Source organism: Emys orbicularis, chromosome 10, assembly GCF_028017835.1.
Source record: "Emys orbicularis isolate rEmyOrb1 chromosome 10, rEmyOrb1.hap1, whole genome shotgun sequence".
Lineage (NCBI taxonomy): Eukaryota > Metazoa > Chordata > Testudines > Emydidae > Emys > Emys orbicularis.
Window position 1 is genome coordinate 10109792 of NC_088692.1, and position 22170 is coordinate 10131961.

The window sequence follows — 22170 nt, forward strand, 5'->3', positions numbered from 1 at the left end:
TTAACTTATTACAATTTTAGTTCATTAACAATTTATCATTACAACATACTTCTGTTTTTTTCCTATGGACAACCAATTTCATCGTCTCCTCACCATCATGTGATCAACCCTTTTTTTTTTAAATGATCTCAAAAGGCCAGCTCCCAACAAGGGTGACCAGCTGTCCCAATTTTATAGGGACAGTCCCGATTTTTGGGTCTTTTTCTTATATAGGCTCCTATTACCCCCTCACCTCCATCCCAATTTTTCACATTTGCTGTCTGGTCACCCTACTCCCAACCTAGCTAACATCTCTTGATATCAGTATCTGCAAGATCACCATATTTTAGTGATCAGAACTCAAAAAAGAACTCTGTGGAAAGAAGCAGCAAATTAGCTCAAGTATTCATATTGCCTGTATGTGCTGACTGAAGCTGGGGACATGGAGAGCCTCAAAAGCTAAGGCACTAACATCTCTGGCCTTTTATACAAGGCGTATATTTCCCTTGTAAGCGAGGGCAGTGGGGAATTGAGGTGATTAGTAAAGCACTTAGATAAATCTCAGATTTCAGACAATTTGGGAAAGGGAATATTTTTGCTGTTCCTCTTTGGGTCAAATGCATGAAAAAGTAATTCATGAACTTTGGACAAATTCTCTGGGGAAACTGACACCTCAAATGTCGACATCTCCCCCAGACTCCTCAATTTACAGTAACTCACCATCCATCGGATCCACAAGCTAGTTTCACTGGCAGTGCGCACGGTAACGCTCCCTGGTGCAACATCTGGTGGTGCCTGCAGTGTCTGGATGACACGAGATGGTTGGCTGAGTGGGCTTTGGCCGACAATATTCACCTGTCTCATCCGGAATCTAAAGCATAAAGAAAGCATAATGCAAACATGTTCCAAAGCAAAGCTAACCTGAAAACTGAACAAATGCTATTTCTTGCCCAGGACTACACCAATAGAAAGAAAGAAAACCAGGCCATCATCAATTTGAGACATAAATGCCATTGCTCATGAATACCCATTAAATTCATCGCCCTGTTCACTACTGCAACAATGGCAAGATCCTCAAAATTAGACTAATTTAGTGTCTATTAGAATCAGACGGGCAATATGAGGAGATTACGGTAATTATACCACATTTGAGGAGATTATGCCAGCATTAACTGATTTTCCCTTGAGATGCCTTTGTGTTACATTCAGAAAGGGTGTTACAAATATCAGTATCTGGATATCATAGTGTCCTTGCAAATATCAGAAATGCATCAGTTATATTTCCCTTCAACGGTCAATTCAATGAGGGCTGATATATCTCTGTGGACAGCCTTGTCTCCTTTCCTACACAAGAATGATTAAGTCATTTAATATGGATACACAGTTTAAAAGCCATCCTGTTTGCTCCAAATGATCTCTTCTACAGCAGGAGTCCCTATAGGGGCATGAAAGCCTTTTTCAACTTCATAAGGAATCACAAAAAAGTTAAGACTTGTTGTAGGCTTCAGATACCCACAGGTGACATAAACACAGGAGGGTCTTGCAGTTCTAAATATTTGAGGCTAGCTTGTAGCTGTTCAATTTGTTTATATTAAACAGTGGAAATCTGGCTCTAATGATTGGACTTAGATAAGGGTCGAGCTAGACTACGTAGCACCATTTATCTATCTGCTTTGATCACTTTAGGAAGTGCATTAAAGGCAATACATCAAACAAACATCATCCTTAATTTCACACTCAAACATTGGCAAAGAGTGTAGGAAAGAGGCTCAACTGACAAAGACTGTCTAACTGATAATTAGCGCTCATGATTTATCCCTTCAGCGTGCTGTAACTAGAGCTGGCAGGATGATCACTCTGTTTTGCAGCAACTTTTGAGGTTTTGAAATTTGCAAATTTTTTCATGAAAACAGAATTGTGTTGAAATGTCAGAGAGAGAGCGTGTAGATAGCCTGGTAGTAGGACACTGGCCAAGGATGTGGGAGACCCAGATTTAAATCCCTACTCTGTCTTATTCAAAGCAGAGGTTTTTTATCTCAGACCACTCTGCTTCAGGCAGGGCGGGGACTTAAATCTGAGTCTTCCACATCCAGGCCAGGACCCTAACCACCAGGCTAAGGAGTGCAAGAGAGTCCCCCCTTCCCAGCTCTAGCACTCTCCTGACCATTGATACCATTGATAACCTCAAGGATCTGGTGACAGCTGGGAAATTCATCTCTTTCAATGATCCTATGAAGAGAGCTGAGTGAATATTTACGTTGCAGGCAATTTGGGGAAAAAATGGTTTGGGGCCAAACTGAAAATGATGTTTTTTGAAATTTTTCGGCAAATTTGAAAAGATTGAGTTGAACCTCCATGAAACATTTTGGTAATGTTGAAAAGTCGTAGCCCTGAAAGTTTCTGTTTAGCTTTTCAGGAATTTTGACAAAAGGAAAGGAGGATGAGATTCACAGAGGAGGAGGTGGTGGTACTGCTGCATCCCTTATTAACTTTAGCCTTCAGCTGGGATGGGGGCAACCTGGGCTCAGTTACCCCCTCTACCTAACATAGGGACAGGAATAGAACATGGATCTCCCCCATTTCCAGAGAGGGGCCTAGCCACTGGGCTAGGGGATATTCTAATATGAGGCTTTCCCAGTCTCTCCTTTTGAAGCTGCCCCTTTTATATAAACAATTAAAGAGTTACTGGAGAAGGGATTTGAACTTGTGCCTCCCACATCTTACATGAGTGCCTTAACTACCAGGCCATGGAATCCTTCTCACTCTTTTTCTTTGGCCCAATGACTATCCATTGTCATCATGAAAGACTACAAAGACATCCTGATAATACATTTTTTTCTAAAATTGCCTTATTAGAAATCTCCCACATCTGGAAATAGCTTTTAGAAATTCTTGACAGGTCCGTATATATCAGATACAACTGAGTGGCAATATGCTCTACTGGGGAGGAAGAGTCCAATATGCTCTGGTGGTTTTTTACTAAAATTAAGAAAATTAGTGCACAGGTACTGAACTAATTACAAACAAGGTGAAGATCTTATCATATGTATCTTATTGCTTAGCAACTCACAGTATCATGTGACCCAAGTAACAGGCCTTTCAGTGGTGTGAAAGTAGACAGTGTCTGTAGCAAATTGCTTTGCCCTGGCTCCCAGAAGTCCCTGATTACTAAGTCTTTTATTAATACACTATTTAATATAGGCATTTTCCATTAGGATTGGGCATCCCCATTCTCAGACCTTGTTTATACTAGAAAACTGCATCAGTTTAATTAAATTGGATGTACTAAAATCGGTTTAAACTTTACATATATTGATTTATCTTAATTTGGTGAATTCCTGTAAGCAAACCTTTAAACTAATTTAAATTACCAAATTAAGCTAAATCAATAGAAGCATCTTTAAACTGATGTAAGTGTATAGATAGGAGATTGTGACAGTTTAACTAGACCGATTTGTAATCAGTTTTAGTTAAACTGGTGCATCCTTTCTGTATAGACAAGGCCTCAGCCTCATGATCTAAGAAGTTACTCAATAGTCCCATTTAGTTGGTTTATTCCCTTTTGCATCACGATTAGTTATTTTACTATGCATAGGTTAAAATTTAAATGTACTAAACACGTTGTATACATTATGGGGTGTGAACTTTTGCCTTTCATTCATATTGCAAACTACAGTCAGCTGCTTATGAATAGAAAAGCTTCTCCATGCAACAGTTTTCTAGGATGTTGATACTGCATTTAATTACCAGCTCTTCTCACCTGTAATGAGTGTATGGAATGAGGTTTGGTATCTCCAGCATCTGGGCATCAGGTTCATTCTCCACCTCATATAGACTCACCCACTCCTCCTCCTCTCCTAGAACACCAACCTATAGTTGAGAAGTGCAGGAACAAATGTTAACCAGACAACACAATGTCCACACCTGGCGACACGTGTAATTGCTGCAGTGGAAGGACGGATACCTTTAAATCAAGAGTAACTAGCTAACATTTGTTTTATGTGCTGTGGCACTCAACAATGGTAAATATGAAACAGTGGCACTTCCAGCCTGCCTTATCTACTGCTGGGATTTCACTTTTGATTCACTGGTGAGGCCTATTGCAAAGACACATCATAACAACCCAGAGTAAAGAGGGCTAAAGCCATGTTTGATTCATCTGCATGTTAATATCTAGAAGGCAAAAGCGTTGGCTAGTGTTATAACAAAAATGAAGAGTTGACTTCATCAGAATAAGTTTCAGTAACTGATGCAGATTAACCAGGTCTGAGTGGAGGCAAAGCAAGGGCCCCTCAGTAATGAAGACAGAGAACAAAAGAAGACAAAGAACAAAGGAGCTTTGTGCTGCGCTGAGACCATGCTCCTCTATACACAGCGCTCTGTATTAATTAACCACTGTTTGTGGCCAAGAGCCAGCTCGGCACAGCCCCTCAGCTAGCGTACTGCTAGCAGGGGCAGAACAGTCATGGGGATTTAAAGCATTACAATCCACATGCCATCTCCAGGTTAAAACTGAAGTAGGAACAGTCAGGACTTAAAAGAGAGACACCAATGGATAAGAGGCGAGCCAGGGTCTTTCACTGGATCTCAGAAGCTGACAGCAACAGTAGGCTGAAGACTGGGTCAGGCCTGATAGAGTGGTAGCAAGGATCTTGGGTGGGAGCTGGAAAAGCAAGTGAGGAGGATTAGTTATTAGCTTGGTGACTCAGGAGTGCAGCAGAGAGGATCTCAGATAGAGCCCTCTAATATAATCTTACACCTGCTAACACCACACTGGAACGCTGCATTCCACTTACCCTTCTTTTTTTTTTCTAGGACTGGAATGGACCTCGAGAGGTCATTGAGTCCAGTCCCCTGCCCGCATGGCAGGACCAAATACTGTCTAGACCATCCCTGATAGACATTTATCTAACCTACCCTTAAATATCTCCAGAGATGGAGATTCCACAACCTCCCTAGGCAATTTATTCCAGTGTTTAACCACCCTGACAGTTAGGAACTTTTTCCTAATGTCCAACCTAGACATCCCTTGCTGCAGTTTAAGCCCATTGCTTCTTGTTCTATCCTTAGAGGCTAAGGTGAACAAGTTTTCTCCCTCCTCCTTATGACACCCTTTTAGATACCTGAAAACTGCTATCATGTCCCCTCTCAGTCTTCTCTTTTCCAAACTAAACAAACCCAATTTTTCAGCCTTCCTTCATAGGTCATGTTCTCAAGACCTTTAATCATTCTTGTTGCTCTTCTCTGGACCCTCTCCAATTTCTCCACATCTTTCTTGAAATGCGGTGCCCAGAACTGGACACAATACTCCAGCTGAGGCCTAACCAGAGCAGAGTAGAGCGGAAGTGAGCACTCGTGTGGTTTACTCTTTATGGCAACAGACTCTGTGTACTAATGTACACTGTCTATCATGTGGCCTCATCACTGTAGTATCTAGCATTGCTAACTATTTAAAATAGAAATAAATGTCTACCTCATTCTCTCTTTCTTCCTATAGGAGAAGTACCTTGATTAATTTATAGGTTTATTGTTTGTTTGGGTCTGAGTTGGTGTATTGTGTGTCTATGAGCTTGTGCATGCAGAAATCGAGAGAAAATTAAACTGAAGAAATGAGCTTAGCACTTGATTCAGAAAGTGGTTGGTTTTGTCATCATTCTGGCAGACAACAGCTTTCATGGAGAGTCATGGTCATGGATGGAGAGGAGGCCTCTCAGATACCTAGGGCCAGCCTCAAGGATGTCAATGATAACTTCACAGAAAAGAACTAGAAACTTCTTACAGAAAAAATAAAGTCTGGGAAATTTTGAACACTCTGTGCGAAGATCCCAATTCTTTATATTACAGAGATTTTTGCAAAGCACCGGGGCACAGAAGCATAGAGAAGGCATCGCAAGTCATATCTCCACTCCAAAAATGAGCAGCCCCAGATTGAGCCCAAGGAATAAATATCTGATAAAAGGAAACATTTTCTTTAACAACTCCAAATGGGGAGGGTGCTGAATTTTTAGGACAGAAGCAGAGAATACTTTCTAAAAGGAGTTTTTGATTAATTTTGTAGGAAATCTTTGGTAAATGGTTATTTTTGCAAGGCTCCTGGCTCTTAATGACATCACCTCAAAGTGCTGCAGTAAGTATGTAGTAACAATCCACAATGTTTCAAAGACAGCAAAATTTCTTTTTCTGTCTCCTGCAGAGATTTAGATTCTTTTTTTTTAAAACCTTAAGAACAATAATAGCCCTTTGGAATATTTATTGCACAGCAAAACACACCACAGGTTTCAATCCATATGCAGCAGCAGGCAAGTCATTAATACACATTAAGGACCACATGGTTCAACCACAGAGGCCCATGAGACTTTGTAAACAATTGACACTGAATCAAGCTTGAGAGGTGTCCAATTCCCTGCCTGTATTGCAGGTACGCATTTACCAGCTGGCTGTGAAACTGGAGACATTAAGGATCTTTCACTGATTGGATAACAGTGAAGTTTCTGTGTGTTTAAGATCTTGGCGAGACTCAGAAAGGATGTCCCAAGTGAGCCCCCATATCAGAACAAAGCTTTCTCTATCAGATAAGGATGACTGGTGCAGTCTCTGAGAAAAAACAGACCCAGGACCAGTCTGGCACACTGGAAGTTTCCTCACTCTAAAGCCAGCTGGGTAACAGGTGGCATATTACCTGCTTCAGGGCCTTGGAGGCTATGGGCAGAATGGCTTTACAGACAGTAATTATTAACCTTGCTTAGACCTGTACGCTGGTGAAAGATAAAAACAGGGAGGGGGATGAAAGGAGGAGTAGTAGAAGCAAACAACTGCAGGAGATGCTCAGGTCTCTCAGCAGAACTTTGAAGAAAAATAGAATACAGACTCAGAGAACTCCTTTTGTGGAAACCTGCCAACATCCCACCCATCTTCCAGTATCGTGGTACCAGCAGGAGGGCAACTTCCACATATAGGGCCTCATCCTACCTCCACTGAAGTTAACAGTAGGACTCTGAGTGCACTTCCCCTGTATAAAGCCAAATGAAGACAACTGGAGGGTGTTGTGGATGACTGGACAGACATAAATACTGTTGTAGGCCACTGTTAATTAGGTAAGAATGTATGAATTTAGCAGTAATGTTAGGAATCAGGCTTACAACAGAATGTGTAAAGGTGGGTGTGGTGGGGCGGCTGCCCCACGCCCGGAGAGGGTGGGCTGCGGCAGGCCTGGGCGCCTGCGTGGACGCGCAGCCAATCCGAGGAGGGCTTACTGGGAGCCAATCAGAGGACAGATTGGGGCCAGCCAATCAGGGCCCAGCTCAGCCATATAAAAGACTGCTCAGAGCGAGAGCAGTCAGTCTGTCCCAGGCCTTCAGAGGGGAAGGTCTGTCTCCACAGCTGGGAGGCCAGCACCACGGACAGCGCAGTGCAGGCCAGCTTTAGAGGGTAGGAGAAGGCCCTACTCCGTAGCCTGACAGGCGCCAGGTCGGGAAGGAGAAGGCCTAGCACGGAGAAGGGCCGTTGGGGAAGTGGTCCAGAGGAGGAAGGAGAAGGAGGACAGCAAGACTGTCGCCAGAGGGCCTCTGGACCGGGACTCAGAGTAGTGGGCGGGCCTGAGTCCCCCCCCTTTATTGTTCTATTGGGCCATACCCTCAGCCATAGGCCGCAGGGAGCGGCCGGCCGAAACTACACCAGATCCTTGACCGAGGGGATCGGACTTGAAGGTGTAAGACTGTGGGCCATCCAACCTCCCCCGGAAGGGGGTGTGAATGAACAAGGGGACACTGTCGGAGGACAGTGTTCCAGAAGAGGACGCGGCGCGTTGGGAGCAACGCGAATCCGGGCGCCAACTGAAGGCGAGACGACAGGCGGGATGTCACCAGAAGGGGGCGCTCTACCGGATCGAACCAATTCCCCGAGACGACCAGTAGGAGGCGCCACAGTGGTGAGCCCCAACCCTGTCAGAGTGGGCTTTTGTTTTAACTGTTTTGATGTCTCTAACAGGGTCCCAGGTTCCACGCACAGAGTTGCAGAACTTTTTTGGTGACTCATCCTGATATGTGGTTCTAAGACCAACCCTGCACAAAGATGCAGTTATTTTTGCTAAATCACTCTGATGTCAGTTTAGAAGTGTCCTATCAGCTTCAAATAAATGAGTATAAAAGGAGCTTCCTCAGGTAGAGAGAACTGAGGGCAGGGACAGAGAGGTCCTTCAGCGAAAACAATTCTTTTGGAACAGGAGGAAGTTTAGGTTAAGGCTTATATTTTGTTGTTGTTTCAGATAACAATAAAAGCAACTCCAGGAAAGGATTAAGTCTGGAAAAGACCCACACAGATACATGTGTATCTTCAGCTTGACCTGCGAGCCCCTGTTCCTCTACGCTATCTTTCTACCCTTCCCCTGCTCCAGTATGGAACATTCAGCTGCGTTAGAAGCAGCATTGGAATGCCCCCTGCTTACAATGCCCTTTGCAGACCTTTCGGTTGCTATCTGAATATAAACTCTTCAATGCAGGGGACTGTCTTGTAGTTTGCCTCTGAACAGTGCCCAGCACAATAGGTCCACAATCCTGACTGGGGCTTGTGGGTGCTACAGCATTACAAATATAATAATGCCCATCAAACTCATTCCTTTTAAGCCACTAAATATCAGCCATCACATAACGATAGCTATTGTTCATTTCCAACCAGGGCTGCTTTTGACTGATGCCCTAAGTGCTTAAGGCTCCATTCTGTTGCCAAACTCTTCAGCCATCCAGTCCCTTTGCCAAGGGAATTATCACTGAGAGGGTAATGCTTTTAGAAACCAGACAATATAGAACAGTACCAGATTTATAATTCCAACCAATCATCATTAAATATTGGAGTGAAAAATCAGAGGTGTTTGCCTCTGCACTTTTACAAGAAATGCTAATACAAAGAGTGGAAATGGTTCCAAACCTGGGAATGGTTATCAAGTACTAACCGCTGTAAATGGAACATGTTTCCATGGGTATATCTATACTGCAATTAAAACCCCATGGCTGGCCCGTACCAGCTGAATTGTGCTTGTGGGGCTCAGGCTAAGGGGCTGTTTAATTGCTGTGTAAATATTCAGGGTCGGACCCTGCGAGGTAGAAGAGTCCCACAGCTCGGGCTGCAGCCCTAGCCCAAACGTCTGCACTGCAATTAAACAGCCCTGTAGCCTGAGCCGGAGTCAGCAAGCACAGGCCAGCCGTGGGTGTCTGTCTGTAGTGTAGACATACTGTATATGTTATAGAGGCAACTTGTGTTCTGCTATAGTTCAGGGTATGTCAGAGTTTTCATTGTAGAGGTTTATAAACAGGCATTTGAAGTCACTTTGGGAGGAAATTTGGTACAGAGGTTGTCAGCCCAGATGCAATATTTTCCTTACAAAAGAATACTTAAAATTGATTCAGCCATTTTTGATTTAAAGATTGGCAAAGGTATAAAACTGTCAGAGTTCCAGACACTTTATTTACCAAGCTCTAAAGTGAAAATGACCTCAAGAAAAGTACCTTATACAATGGATGAATCTGAATAGCTCCATTGACACTGAGGCTTTGATTTAACCCGTGAAATAAGAGTAATTCTCAGTTAAAGTTACCACTTCATTCTTAACTCACTGAGGTTATGGCTCCACATTGTAGTAGCACTTAAATATTTTCCTGGGTTGAAAATCTGTTTTCCAGTTCTGACATTATTTTCCATTATATGTACAGGAAATCTCTCTCAAACCAGCAGAAATACTTTGTGTGTGCTCTCTCTCTCGCTCAGCACATATGGTACATATTCCCCCAGTTCTGAGACCCTGTGGTCATTGTAGAGCCTCCTATTGCTTAAGTGTGGCACAGCCAGTGCTTCCTGCCTTGGTTTCCTTCCTTGAGGTAGGTCTCCTCAGCCTTCCACACATCGGTCAGTTAGGAGATGTAGCTTGGCCCTCCAGCCAAGTCACAAACAAATTTAACCCCTTCTGGGGTAAGAAAAGGCTCAACAAACAAAAAGGTTCTTCCGCCCTGGTGGGCTTTTCTTCAGCTTGACCTGTTCCTCTACGCTATCTTGCTACCCTTCCCCTGCTCCAGTATAGAACATTCAGCCTTCCGGGCTAGTTCACCTGAAGTACTGTTCTCAGCCCCCGTTGAGCTCTTGCATCCTTCCCTGCTCCACGATAGAGCACTGGCCCCCAGGCTGGTTCCTTTGGAGTACCCAACTTCCTGCAGATCCCGGCTCAGGGCTTTGGCAGGAATGATTCCTCCCCAAACTGAGCTCTTTCAGCTCTTTTATGAGGAACCAGCTGTTCATTAGCCTATCACCTGACCCCCTTAGTCCCATCCCCTCAGCCAGGGAAGCAGCTAATTATTTATGACTGGGGGAGGGGGGCTGGCCCCTTCTCCCCTTAAATGGGACAGTTACACCATGACATCCTGCAATACCTAATCCCAGTGGGACCTCGTACTTTGCCACACGTGTTCTACTTACTGTGTGACAGCATTATTGATACCCACGGTGAATCAAACTTGGCAGCTGTTAATGTAATAATAATCTACTAAATTTTTGATGGGACGGGCAAAACACCCAGCAAGACACTCACTGTGGTGTCATTTACACATGACTCGTGTCAGAGTCCCAGGAAATCCGGCAAGAGAGAAACAAGATGAAACTAGGCTGCAGCATGGAGAGAATCCAAACATGAAACAATGAGGAACAACAGCCAGGATCTAAAACATATTTTTGATGGGGAACTGCCCCTCCCCCCCAAATCAGTAGCATACATGCCCTTTATATTAGGCACTGAATGTATCTTGGAGTACATGGTGGTGTGTGGCAATATGAAGGATTTATTGACCTGAGTTTGCGATGACCACATTACTCATCAGTGGCAAAACCACAAGTCAGTTATTCCGAACAGATGTCAATAAAGCCTTCATGCCCACACCACACTCTTCTCTTCTTTGCGAATGCTGGTTGTTTCACAGAAAACCAATTTTAAAAATGTTTGTAAATGGTCTTCTGACTATTTTTTGTACTTCTGGTTTGGAAATCCAATTTGCTTCAGTACTATGGGTTTAACTGTACAAAATGAAAGAGAGGAAAACTACTGCTAATAAATTTTAATAAACCTCTTAAGAAATATGCCATGTCGATTTACTATAAATCAGGGTGATGAGATTTTAATGTTTGATATCGCAATACCAGCCAAAGTTAGAATTAAAGGTCCCGGTTCTCCTTTCACTTTCCTTGGTGTAAACCAGGAGTAACTCCATTGACCTCAGTGGAGATACACCAGTGGACAAGAGGAGGGAATCAGCATATTACTTGCAAGCTGGAATTCCAAGCTCCCCAATGTTATGAAACAAGTGTTTTTAGCTCAAAGAGTTTATGCAGTATTAGACATTAAAAAGGCCACACATCCAAAAATCAAGTATAACATGTCCTGCACCTGCTCCTATCTGACTCAGCCTCCTATCACATATGGGAAGAAAGAAGGAAACATTTTGGTGGCAGGGTGTTATATATACAGACAACTAGGGATGTCAAATGATTATTTTTTTAATCACAATTGATCGTGAGATAAAAAAACAGTTGCAATTAATCACAGTTTTAATCATACTGTTAATAATAGAATACCAATTTAAATTTATTGTAATTTTTGGATGTTTTCTACATTTTCAAATATATTGATTTCAATTACAACACAGAATGGAAAGTGCACAGTGCTCACTTTATATTATTTTCTTTTATTACAAATATTTGCACTGTAAAAAGATAAGCAAAAGAAATAGTATTTTTCAATTCACCTCATACAAGTACTGTAGTGCAATCTCTTTATTGTGAAAGTGCAACTTACAAATGTAGAATTTTTTTTTATATAACTGCACTCAAAAACAAAACAATGTAAAAATTCAGAGCCCATAAGTTTAAGCAGGCCGGGGCATACGAATGTTTAGCACAGGGATCGGCAACCTTTCAGAAGTGGTGTGCCGAGTTCATTTATTCACTCTAATTTAAGGTTCCGCGTGCCAGTAATGCATTTTAACGTTTTTAAAAGGTCTCTTTCTATAAGTCTATAATATATAACTAAACTATTGTTGTATGTAAAGTAAATAAGGTTTTTAAAATGTTTAAGAAGCTTCATTTAAAATTAAATTAAAATGCAGAGCCCCCTGGACTGGTGGCCAGGACCCAGGCAGCATGAATGCCACTGAAATCAGCTCGCGTGCCGCCTTCGGCACGCATGCCATAGGTTGCCTACCCCTGGTTTAGCATATCTGGCACGTAAATAACTTGCAACGCCGGCTACAACAGTGCCATGCGAAGGCCTGTTCTCACTTTCAGGTGAGATTGTAAATAAGAACCGGGCAGCATGATCTCCCGTAAATATAAACAAACTTGTTTGTTTTAGCAATTGGCTGAACAAGAAGTAGGACTGAGTGAATTTGTACGAGGCGAATTGAAAAATACGATTTCTTTTGTTTATCTTTTTTACAGTGCGATTAATCGCAACTATTTTTTAATCTAGTTAATTTGTTTTAGGTTAATCACATGCATTAACTGTGATTAATTGACAGCCCTACAAACAACAGATGGAAGTTGTTTGTAGAGGCTCAGAGATTTGGAATATTGGAAGGAGACCCAGTAGAGATGGAATAGTGGGCCAAGTGCAGGGGAGGAAGTCAAAAGTTCAAAGTAAATTAAACTTATTCCATGGTTGCAGCAGCAGAAATAAAGGAAAATAATCTCCTGGTTATCAAGTTCCCATAGAACACATGGAGTGTGAGAGTACAATAGCATACTTAGCTCTGCTGAGCTCAGTCATGCTTTGTCATGAGCCCACATTGTTGTGCTGCCCCCGGAGCTACAGCCTGAGAGGGAGATTGTTCCCCTGCACCTCTGGAGAGAGAGTGAATAGTACAATGTCTATACTTAATACAATACAGTCCCACCCTCTTCCACACCATAACGGCCCACCTACATGGGGGTGGGGGGAATAGTGACTTTGTCCTAATGCACTGTTACCCATGATGCAAATGGCCAGTGTGGGTTTGCAAGGGGGTACCCCTTTATTGCACTGCATTACCCAGGTCACAATTTGGCCCTAAATGAATTATTCACAGTGAATAATTTATTTGACAAAATCAGCTTTTCTCTCTCTTCCTGAGATGTTCATGAGCTTACAGAAGCGCCCCGATTTATGCAAGTGTTCCGTTCCGGAACACCTTACGTAAGTCGAATTTTACAGAAGTCGGGGACGTATCTCCGACAATTATGCCAAAAAGAAAAAAAAAAAGTTTACGGCACTTACAGAACTTTTTCCGTAAGTCCGGATTTCTGTAAGTCGCGTTTGCGTAACCCAGGGAGTGTCTGTATTGCAGTTTCCTCAGACTGACGCTTTATTCTAAATTAATCAGTACTTTTTTCATCCATTCTTTTTACTGTATAGCTTGGCTGCATACAGTTCACTGCAAGCAATTAATTCTCAATATTTGAAACTTGATCCGTGCTAGCTGGTTGTGATTGCTCACATAAGTCCCCTGGTTTTACATCTGTTCCCTGATTATAAGAGTTACACACATCCAATCTGGTTTCATTCATTACAACAGTGGTTTTCAACCTGTGGAGGTCTGCAGACTATGTCCAAGATATCCAAAGAGGTCTGCACCTCCATTTGACATTTTTTAGGGGTTCACAAATGAAACAAGGTTGAAAACCACTACATTAGAATATAAAAACAATGACCTCCCTCACTGAAAACTGAAATGTAAAGAGCTCTTTTAATACTGCACAAGAGAAAGCTAGTGATCCAAATATACAGCAGGCAATAGCACTCCATGGTATGTATGTACACTGGATACCCACACAGCTGAGCTGGGTTTGTCAGGTATGAAGCTTAAGGGGAACTCCAAAGACTTAAAAAAGATGAAAAAACCCCCCCAAATTATTTAAGTTCCTAAATTTAACTAAGTAGCTACTATTAGAGTCCTACTGCTTGTATTTCTTTTTTTTTATACCAGATATTGTGATGTGATATGGCTGGGACCAGTCCAATAATTCTGACTGACACAAGCGGTCTCACTAAAGACCATCAAACTATTTATAATGAGTAAGATTACTCCCATAAGTAAGGATTGCAGAATTAAGTCCTTGAATTGTGTTGGAGAATTTTATGTTTTCCAAAAAATTATAAATAATAAGTTTAAGAGATACCCTAATCAGTAATCTAGCCTTGTTCATGTGCAGACTAATGAAGACAGTTTCAAACAAAACAATGCACTGCAAAATCAATTTCGTCCTTGCTTATATGCCAATACCTCCATTCCGAGTTCTGTATTTCTCCTGGAAAAGCTGAGGACATCACTATCAATGTAAAGCGGCATAGAGAACTCCATCCGCCACAACTTCTCAGGTGACAAAGATTCCACTGGCAGCAGAAATACAGAAGTTTGAACCCAGGTATTGGCAGGTAGTAAAACCTTCCTGTTCACATTATGGATATTGACTTCCGATTCTGATAGAAATTACACGAGAGTAAATCAGCAGTGATTCCTCAAGTGCCCTCAGTCATCCCAGAGGTGATGGAATCCAGGACCAGTGTACAACCTAAGGCACAATACTGCATTTATAACCGGTTGAAGGCCAGATCCTCAGCTGTGGCAGCACAGCAGCCTTTGCAATCCTCTGATCATGGAGCATTCTGTTCAAAGGCTGGAGCTAAGACATACATTAGAGCAACCTAAAGGCTACTCAAATCTGCTTTAGCTACCAATAGACACACCCCATTTCCCCTGGCAATGCCCCCTACACAGGCAACCACTGAGCATCCCCCTACAATAGGGGAATCATTTGGAAGCTGGAGCCTCTGGGCACAGCAACTATTATGTTGCTATAATGCACAAAGAAGCGTTAAGTGTTTTTTTTATTTTAATTTTAGGAATGAAATGTAATTGTATTGGTACAGCAGCTATTACCACCATCATGACTGCTGCAGAGATGACAGTTTAAAACAGTTTTGTGATATTGTAAAAATCAGATGTTTAAATTTGATTCTAGTTGATAGAAACAGTAAAAGCTTTAGATTTGAAAACCACAGGCTGTTTCCATGTATGCTTTAACTGTAATATTCAAATGTAAGTAGAAATGACAAAGGAAAAACACTACCCTAAAACAGAGCCTCTGAAAGGTAAAATATAACAACATGAGAAGCAAAAGAAGCTGTTCAGCTCACTATATTGCCAGAGGCATGAAGAAAGGCTTGCTCAGACCAGCAATTTCTATTTTTAAACTCGCAGTTGTTTCCGTGTCATGGCATCAGGGGCTTTCAGCAGATGCACCAGTGACTGGAAACATTCCTTCAGTAATTCATGAATGATAAATCTCGGGCTCAAAGCATCCCTGATTTAGCTGGGTTCTTTTTCATAGAATGCTACAATTAAAAGGGGACCTTGTCCACAAATATAATGCTATTAAAAAATGCAGTTAGGTCAGTGAAGGGAAAAGATCAGAAAGACTATAAATCATTACTGTGGGCTGTAACCTAGTTTTAAAGCCTTAATGGGAAAGTCCTCCCACCATATCAAGTCCAAATAGCTGGGTTTGGTGCAGAGGAGACATTCTGAGAGAGCCATGGTAGAAGGAATCCTTCCTCACTCCCCGGCTGCACAGCAGTATGAGTGCTACTCCACTGTCACTACTGGTGAGCCCCTTTCCACAGAGGACAATATGGCTGGTGGATCTGTGATTTCGCAGACACTAGTCCCACTCCTCATCCAGGTCCTGCATCTCCCCTGGCCACAAAATCCCTCTTTGTGAGGGAGCATACGCAGAGCTTGGCTTCAGAGCATGCATACTGTGGGGATTCCTGTTGGGGTTCCAAGAATCCCCTTACCTGGCACAACAGAAGGCCTCTAAGCTCTGTTGCAGCTGAGACCCTCCATGGATGCGGAGGAGAGGATTTTGCCCTTCATTGTTATTAAGCTGATTTAAGATTTTGAGATTCATTTTATTTCAATGATGTTTTGTGATCCAATGTAGCTCACGAATTAACAAGTTCCCAGCAACATCCGTGTGGTGTTCCATGACAGAGACGCTGCTCAGAATGTGCTAAACCATCAGATTGTAGGTTTCACCATTTCACTTTGTAATATGCAATAAAGTGTATGTCAATGGACCCAAATGTACCAATTAATTCACAATGATCTCATTACCAAGTGAATGAATTGTATCAACATATCGAAAGTGGTGACGCTGATTGAAGAAAGCCAACATTTGGTTTTAAAAACAGATTATATTGTTTATAAAGATTCGTCGGCAGAAAAGAAGAAGCACAACTCATCTGTCAGGAGAACTGAGAAACGTACATTTCCTCCAAGGCATAATGACAGAAACCAGGAGGAATATTGTTTAAAACTAATGAGGAAGAGAATTCACCCTATACATATCTAAAGACCTGGATAGGAAACACAGGTATATTTCATTACATGATAACACAACCTCATTAATGTTTGAAAGTTTACTATATAAAGCAATTCATCCTGTTCTTACCCTTTGTAGCCTATAAACTAATACCCAAGGTATAGTACTTGGTCTGTAAACTCACCTAAAGGAATCTGAAATCAGGTTTCCTTTACTAAAATTTTTCAAAAATGTTGGACTTCAAACAGAGAGTTTGCTTAGTTTAGGTTTCATCTTATGTTTTCCTGAAAACACATACAAAGCTTCTTATATAGGTCCATCTGAATTATTCAAAGGATGAGACCTCTCAGATATATATTATGTGTGGGTCTTAAGATATTTACCGTTCAAGAAACCTTCAGTTTGCTCCTGTGTTTCCTTTGTTGATCTTTTTGTTCTGCCTGTGCACAAAAATTAAAACATACAGATGACCCCTTTCTTTCTCTGGTTGTTCCATTGCCATTTCTTGGCTAAGCCTTCTGAATTCTCTTGGGTTTTAACCTCTACTATCTCTCCCAAGAGACCAAACATCACCAAAACAATCAGTCACTGGTCACTTGTTCAAGACCTTGTATCTGAAGCTGATCAAAAATGTGATCTGAGTAGCAGTGGAAGATTCAGATGATCTCTTACTGATCAGAAACCTCAACAGATTTCTGTCATGTACATACCTGCCCCTCTACTATCCACTTGGAGATGGAGGTTTTCCCATCATACCCGGGCCGGAACTGAAGCGTGGCAGAGCGAGGACTGATGTTAGAAATAACCAGATTAGATGGGGCACCGGGGAGTTCTGTAGAAATTAAAACAAATTAAAAAGGGTAGAAATACTTTGGGATTTAGGGTACAAGTAGGCAGATCATTCAATATTTCAGAAAGTAGTACAGTATATCACTTATAATAGAGCGAATACTTTAATTTTGCACACAGACATATATAATTATATTATTATTTATACTGCACCATATGTATGCATGGCATTTTACAGACTAATAAAATGACATCCCTGTCTTGAGGACCCTAGAATCTAGATTAACACCACACCACAAAGGTTACATAAGAAAAAGAGGCATGGTCTATGGTTAAGGTGGTCTGGAAATCTGGGCTCCATTCCCAGCTCTGCTAGTGAATTGCTGTGGGACCTCAAGGAAATCACTTAAACTCTCTGTGCTTCAGTTCCCCATCTATAAAATGGAGATAATATTTACCTACCTCATGAGATGTATAGAGGTTTAATATATAAATGATAGTAAGAGACTGAGATCCTGGTGTCTGACTGTTGGGTCTTGGTCACATGCTCAGGGTCTAACTGATCACCATATTTGGGGTCAGGAAGGAATTTTTCTCTGGGTCAGATAGACAAAAAACCCACAAGAACTCTGCCTTTCTCTGCGCTGTGGGACATGGGGCACTTTCTGGTTTGAACTAGAGTAAATGGTGGATTCTCTGTAACTTGAAATCTTTAAATCAAGATTTGAGGACTTCAGTACAGCCAGAGGTTATGGGCCTATTACAAGAGTGGGTGGGTGAGATTCTGCAGCCTGCAAGGTGCAAGTCAGACTAGATGATCATGATGGTCCAGATGATCATGATGGTCCCTTCTGACCTTAATGTCTACGAGTCTATGAGATGGAAGGTTCTTGGAATAGGGTAGCAAGGATTTCTGAGAACCTATCTAGTTAGCAGGTGTTGGAACTCTGCAGAGAAATGTTGACCAGTATCTGCTGACTCAGTGTGGCAGATCCGGTTTGTTAACTACATGCTGGATATAAGTTAGGTGGGAGTGACTCTTTAGGCAGAAGAAATGGGGGTATAGGACAGAGAGGTCTTTGTAGAGAAATCCCATGATCAGCCAAGCTTAAGCAGAAAGCTTAGGCTAAAGTGTGTTTTTTTATGTTGGTGTTTGAGTTACCAAACCCCAAGAAGGTGATAAAATTGGACCAAATATATTTTTTAGTAGATTGTATTCCAAGCAGCATGGAAAGTCCAACTGCACTACCAAAGTACTAAGTATTATTATTATTATAAGTAATCATTCATAATGTTGCACTATGTAAAAAAACTCTAAAATTAAAACAGGAGACTTTTATGGCATGTGTTGTGAGGATACAGGAACACACAACATTTCTCGACTCATATTTCACACTCACAGGAAGTATGATTGGTAAAATGACCTTGCCAAAATGGGACAAAATGTATTGGTATATATTTGTAGGATTGGCAAGAAGGCGAACTGCACTGAACTGGTCTAAACCTACTGACACATCTACATTGGAATGCACAAAAGGAGTCCGGGCATGCACTCCTCTAGAGGAAATGAAAATCTTAGGTAACACCAGAGGGAGACCTGACACCTCGGAGTAAATAGCCAAGGTGATTTAGATTTTCAAAGCAGATCTAAGTCAAACAGTGTTACTGCATTTGAGACCTCCTCCCCTGAATCTCATCTTGACAAGTAGCTGTACGTTGCCACTCCCATTTTAGCAGTCCCACTATTGCAACTTAAGCTGTAGGATGTGGAACTACTTCTTTTACAAGATCTCTCGCATGCCAACACTCCCCACTTCTGTAAATATTTTTTTATTTGCATCACACAAATATCTTACAGTCCAAGTGCACTGCAGTTCTAATCCTTACAAATACAAAAATCTTTCTTTGTTTTTAAAAAGCATCTAAACTCCCTTGCCCCAAAAGTTGTGGGTTTTTTGGATTTTTTTAATAATGGTCACTGCTCGCCCCATATCTGATGTTACTTTATAAATGCAGAAAGATACTATAATAAATATCTATTACCTTTCCCTCTCATTTCTCCATCCCTTCTATACTTCTTTAATTATGTTGTACTGTGCCTTCGTCGTTAGAAATAAAAGCATTATTATTACCGTACTCAGGAAACCAGTGTTTCCTGGAATACGGCCGCACACAGGAATCAGTATACTTTGGGTCATTCTCTGTCGTTTTACCAACCTGGGGGCACTCCAGAGGAAATGGTAGAGGAGGTGACCAACCCAGTGCCTTTTGCAGTCATAGCTGCCACCTCAATAGTGTAGGTGGTGAGAGACGACAGCCCAGTGATTTTGTATTCAAGGGTTGTGTTGGCTAGAGTGCGAGCCAGACGAGATTCATTCCTGCTGTACACCTCCCAGGAGATCTGGTAGCCTAGAAAACAATTACACAGAAGTCAAGGAGTTGTAACAATGGTGTGTTCTTTGTCTTCCTGTGCATGATAATCCAGAAGTTCACAAACTGTGGTGGAACACTTGCTGCTGGTGGACGATGGAGAGTTAGCTGGGGGTCATGTTGCTGGCTCTCCTCCAGCATGGATACCTTTTTACAGAAAGGAAAACACACTTAATGCATTAAGGCCAATTAAAAATACTTAAGTACTTTTCCAATACTACTTTTCCACATGAGAAATTATTGTGGATGTCACTGGAATATCATGTGACCATGAAATTGCAAAGGAGAAGAGAGGTGGCTTACATGGAAGAGCCTTCTATCAGTATGTAGCATACACAATAAAAAGGTTGAGGAACCCCAGGAATAATCTTTCACCGAAGGATGGGATTTCAATTTATGAACTCTAAAAAATGAATAGGAAGAGACACTGAAAAACTCAAACTCTTCTCACCAGTAAGTAGTTGGAAAATTCAGTGAAAAATCTATGCACATGACGCCTTACCTAGGCTGAGGATCTAGAAATACTTACAAATCAGATGATAATGATCTTGCAGGAACACGGTGGGACCCTTACAGAAACAGAAAAACCTCTACTCCCCAGATCTTCCTGCTGCACAGACTTTTTAGCAAGGTGAATCATTATCCTGTCCTTTAAAACCTATTGTAGCCAACCTATCATCCGAATCCCTACAAAGCCTGACCCTCCACCTCATTCTTCTATTGGAACCGGCCTGTTAAATCTTTTCCTTCTTATCTCTCTTATATCCATTTGCCTTCCAGTAACTTTCAAAAGTTTCTACAGCCTGATTTGTTCAATTTTGTCTCTGAATGTGTTTGTTCTCCTCATTCTCTTTGCTTGCTCTGCCCCTTCCTACACCTATCACAACTTTATTCTCCCTTGAGCCCATTTGAACCTTACTGTGTCAGCCCCTGTGATTTGGCTCAGGGCAAAAAAATACATGCAGCCAGGGCCGGCTCCAGGCACCAGCCGACCAAGCACGTGCTTGGGGCGGCACCTGGTAAGGGGCGGCCAATCTTGGGGTGGCGGGGGGGGGGGGGCGCTCAGGGGTTTTTTTTGTTTTGTTTTTTGGGTTCGGTCGGGCGGCGCTGGGGGTGGGGTGGGTTGTTTTTGTTTCGGGGGCTGGGGGTGCTGGGGGGGGATTCAGCAGCGGCGCTCTGCGGGGGGGGGTGGCGGCGCGGCAGGGCGCTCCGCGGGGCGGGGTGTTCGGCAGCGCGGCTCGGCGGTGAGGGTGTATGGCGGGGCGGCGCTCGGCGGGAGGTGTGTGTGGCGGTGGGGGGGTTTGGCAGCGCGGCACTCAGCGGGGGGGTTCAGTGGCGCAGTGCGGCACTCCGCGGGGGGGGGGGGTGTTCGGCTGTGCGGCGCTCCGCGGGGGGTTGGGGGGTTTGGCGGTGCGGCACTCGGCGGGGGGGGGGGGTGTTCGGCGCTCCGTGGGGGGTTGGGAGGTTCGGCGGCGCTCCGCGGAGGGCTGGGGGGGTTCGGCAGGGGGGTTCGGTGGCGCGGCACTCTGCGGGGGGGGGGTGGCGGCGGTGCTGAGGGTGTGTATTATGGCAGCTCTATGGAGGGCAGCACTCTTTTTTTTTTTTTTTGCTTGGGGCGGCAAAAAAGTTAGAGCCGGCCCTGCATGCAGCTCTCGAAATCAAAGGAAACGGATGTGATTCAAATGAGTATAAGAAAGGAACCCCTCTGACTGTACTGAGCACACACTGGCAAGGGACAGGCAGGCCTTCCAACCAATGCTGAACTCGGACAACTCACATTGTTTTCAGTGATAACAACATAAGTGATTAATACCTACAAGTTGAAATAACAAAATGTGCAGTGATTTTAATCAGAAGTGTTTACTTCAGAGAAGCAACATGATCTAGCAAATTAGATACTGGAGAGGGAACCAGGAATTCCTGAATGCTAACCCTGGATCAGCGATTTAAACACTCAGTGCCTGAGTTTCCCCCATCAGTAAAATGGGAATGATAATAATCTACTTCTATCTCAGAGGTGTTGTGGGGTTTCATTAACGTTCATGAAGCGAGCAGTATTATTTCCCAGAGAAATCATACTTTGTGTAGCACAGATGGTTATTGGGAAAAAAAATCATTAAGAGCAGTAGTGGGTGGGTGTTGTTCTGTGGCTGGCAATGTGCAGGAGATCAGACTAGATGATCATGATGGTCCCTTCTGACCTTAAAGTCTATGAGTATGCAGACTTTGAACAAGGGGTCTATTGACCTATTAATAAAGGGTGAAGGTCACAGCAACACAGAGTAAGAGCAAGGCTCTCCCCACTCTTTGCTGCCCAGTGTTGGGGTTATGGGCAGTGTGATCTCACAGGGAACCTCTTCATCCCTTGCACACCTCAGAGGAGAGCACTCTGTGCTGCTCCAAATAGACCAGTATGGGGGGTGGGGAGGATTGGGAGATGAACTAGGAAAACTGCAGCTATGCAGGATCTTGTGACTCAAAACCCCTGCATGGGGGCACACAATCAGTAGCCACTCTTAGCCCAGAAGCTGCCAAAGGGCAGTTCACAGCTGGGGTAGTGGTCAGAGAGGAGTTGCACTG

At 42.8% G+C, this 22170-nt stretch overlaps 1 protein-coding gene across 1 annotated transcript in view; it reads right to left on the reverse strand.

The window, feature by feature from the left end:
- SDK1 (sidekick cell adhesion molecule 1) overlaps window positions 1-22170 on the reverse strand; it is a 675085-nt gene that overhangs the window by 102738 nt on the left and 550177 nt on the right. Inside the window, exons 21-24 of the mRNA XM_065411886.1 lie at window positions 19378-19569; window positions 17082-17203; window positions 3740-3849; window positions 700-850 (exon numbers count right to left, since the gene is read on the reverse strand). Of these exons, the coding sequence (XP_065267958.1) occupies window positions 700-850; window positions 3740-3849; window positions 17082-17203; window positions 19378-19569 (575 nt within the window). The remainder of the gene's footprint in view (window positions 1-699; window positions 851-3739; window positions 3850-17081; window positions 17204-19377; window positions 19570-22170) is intronic.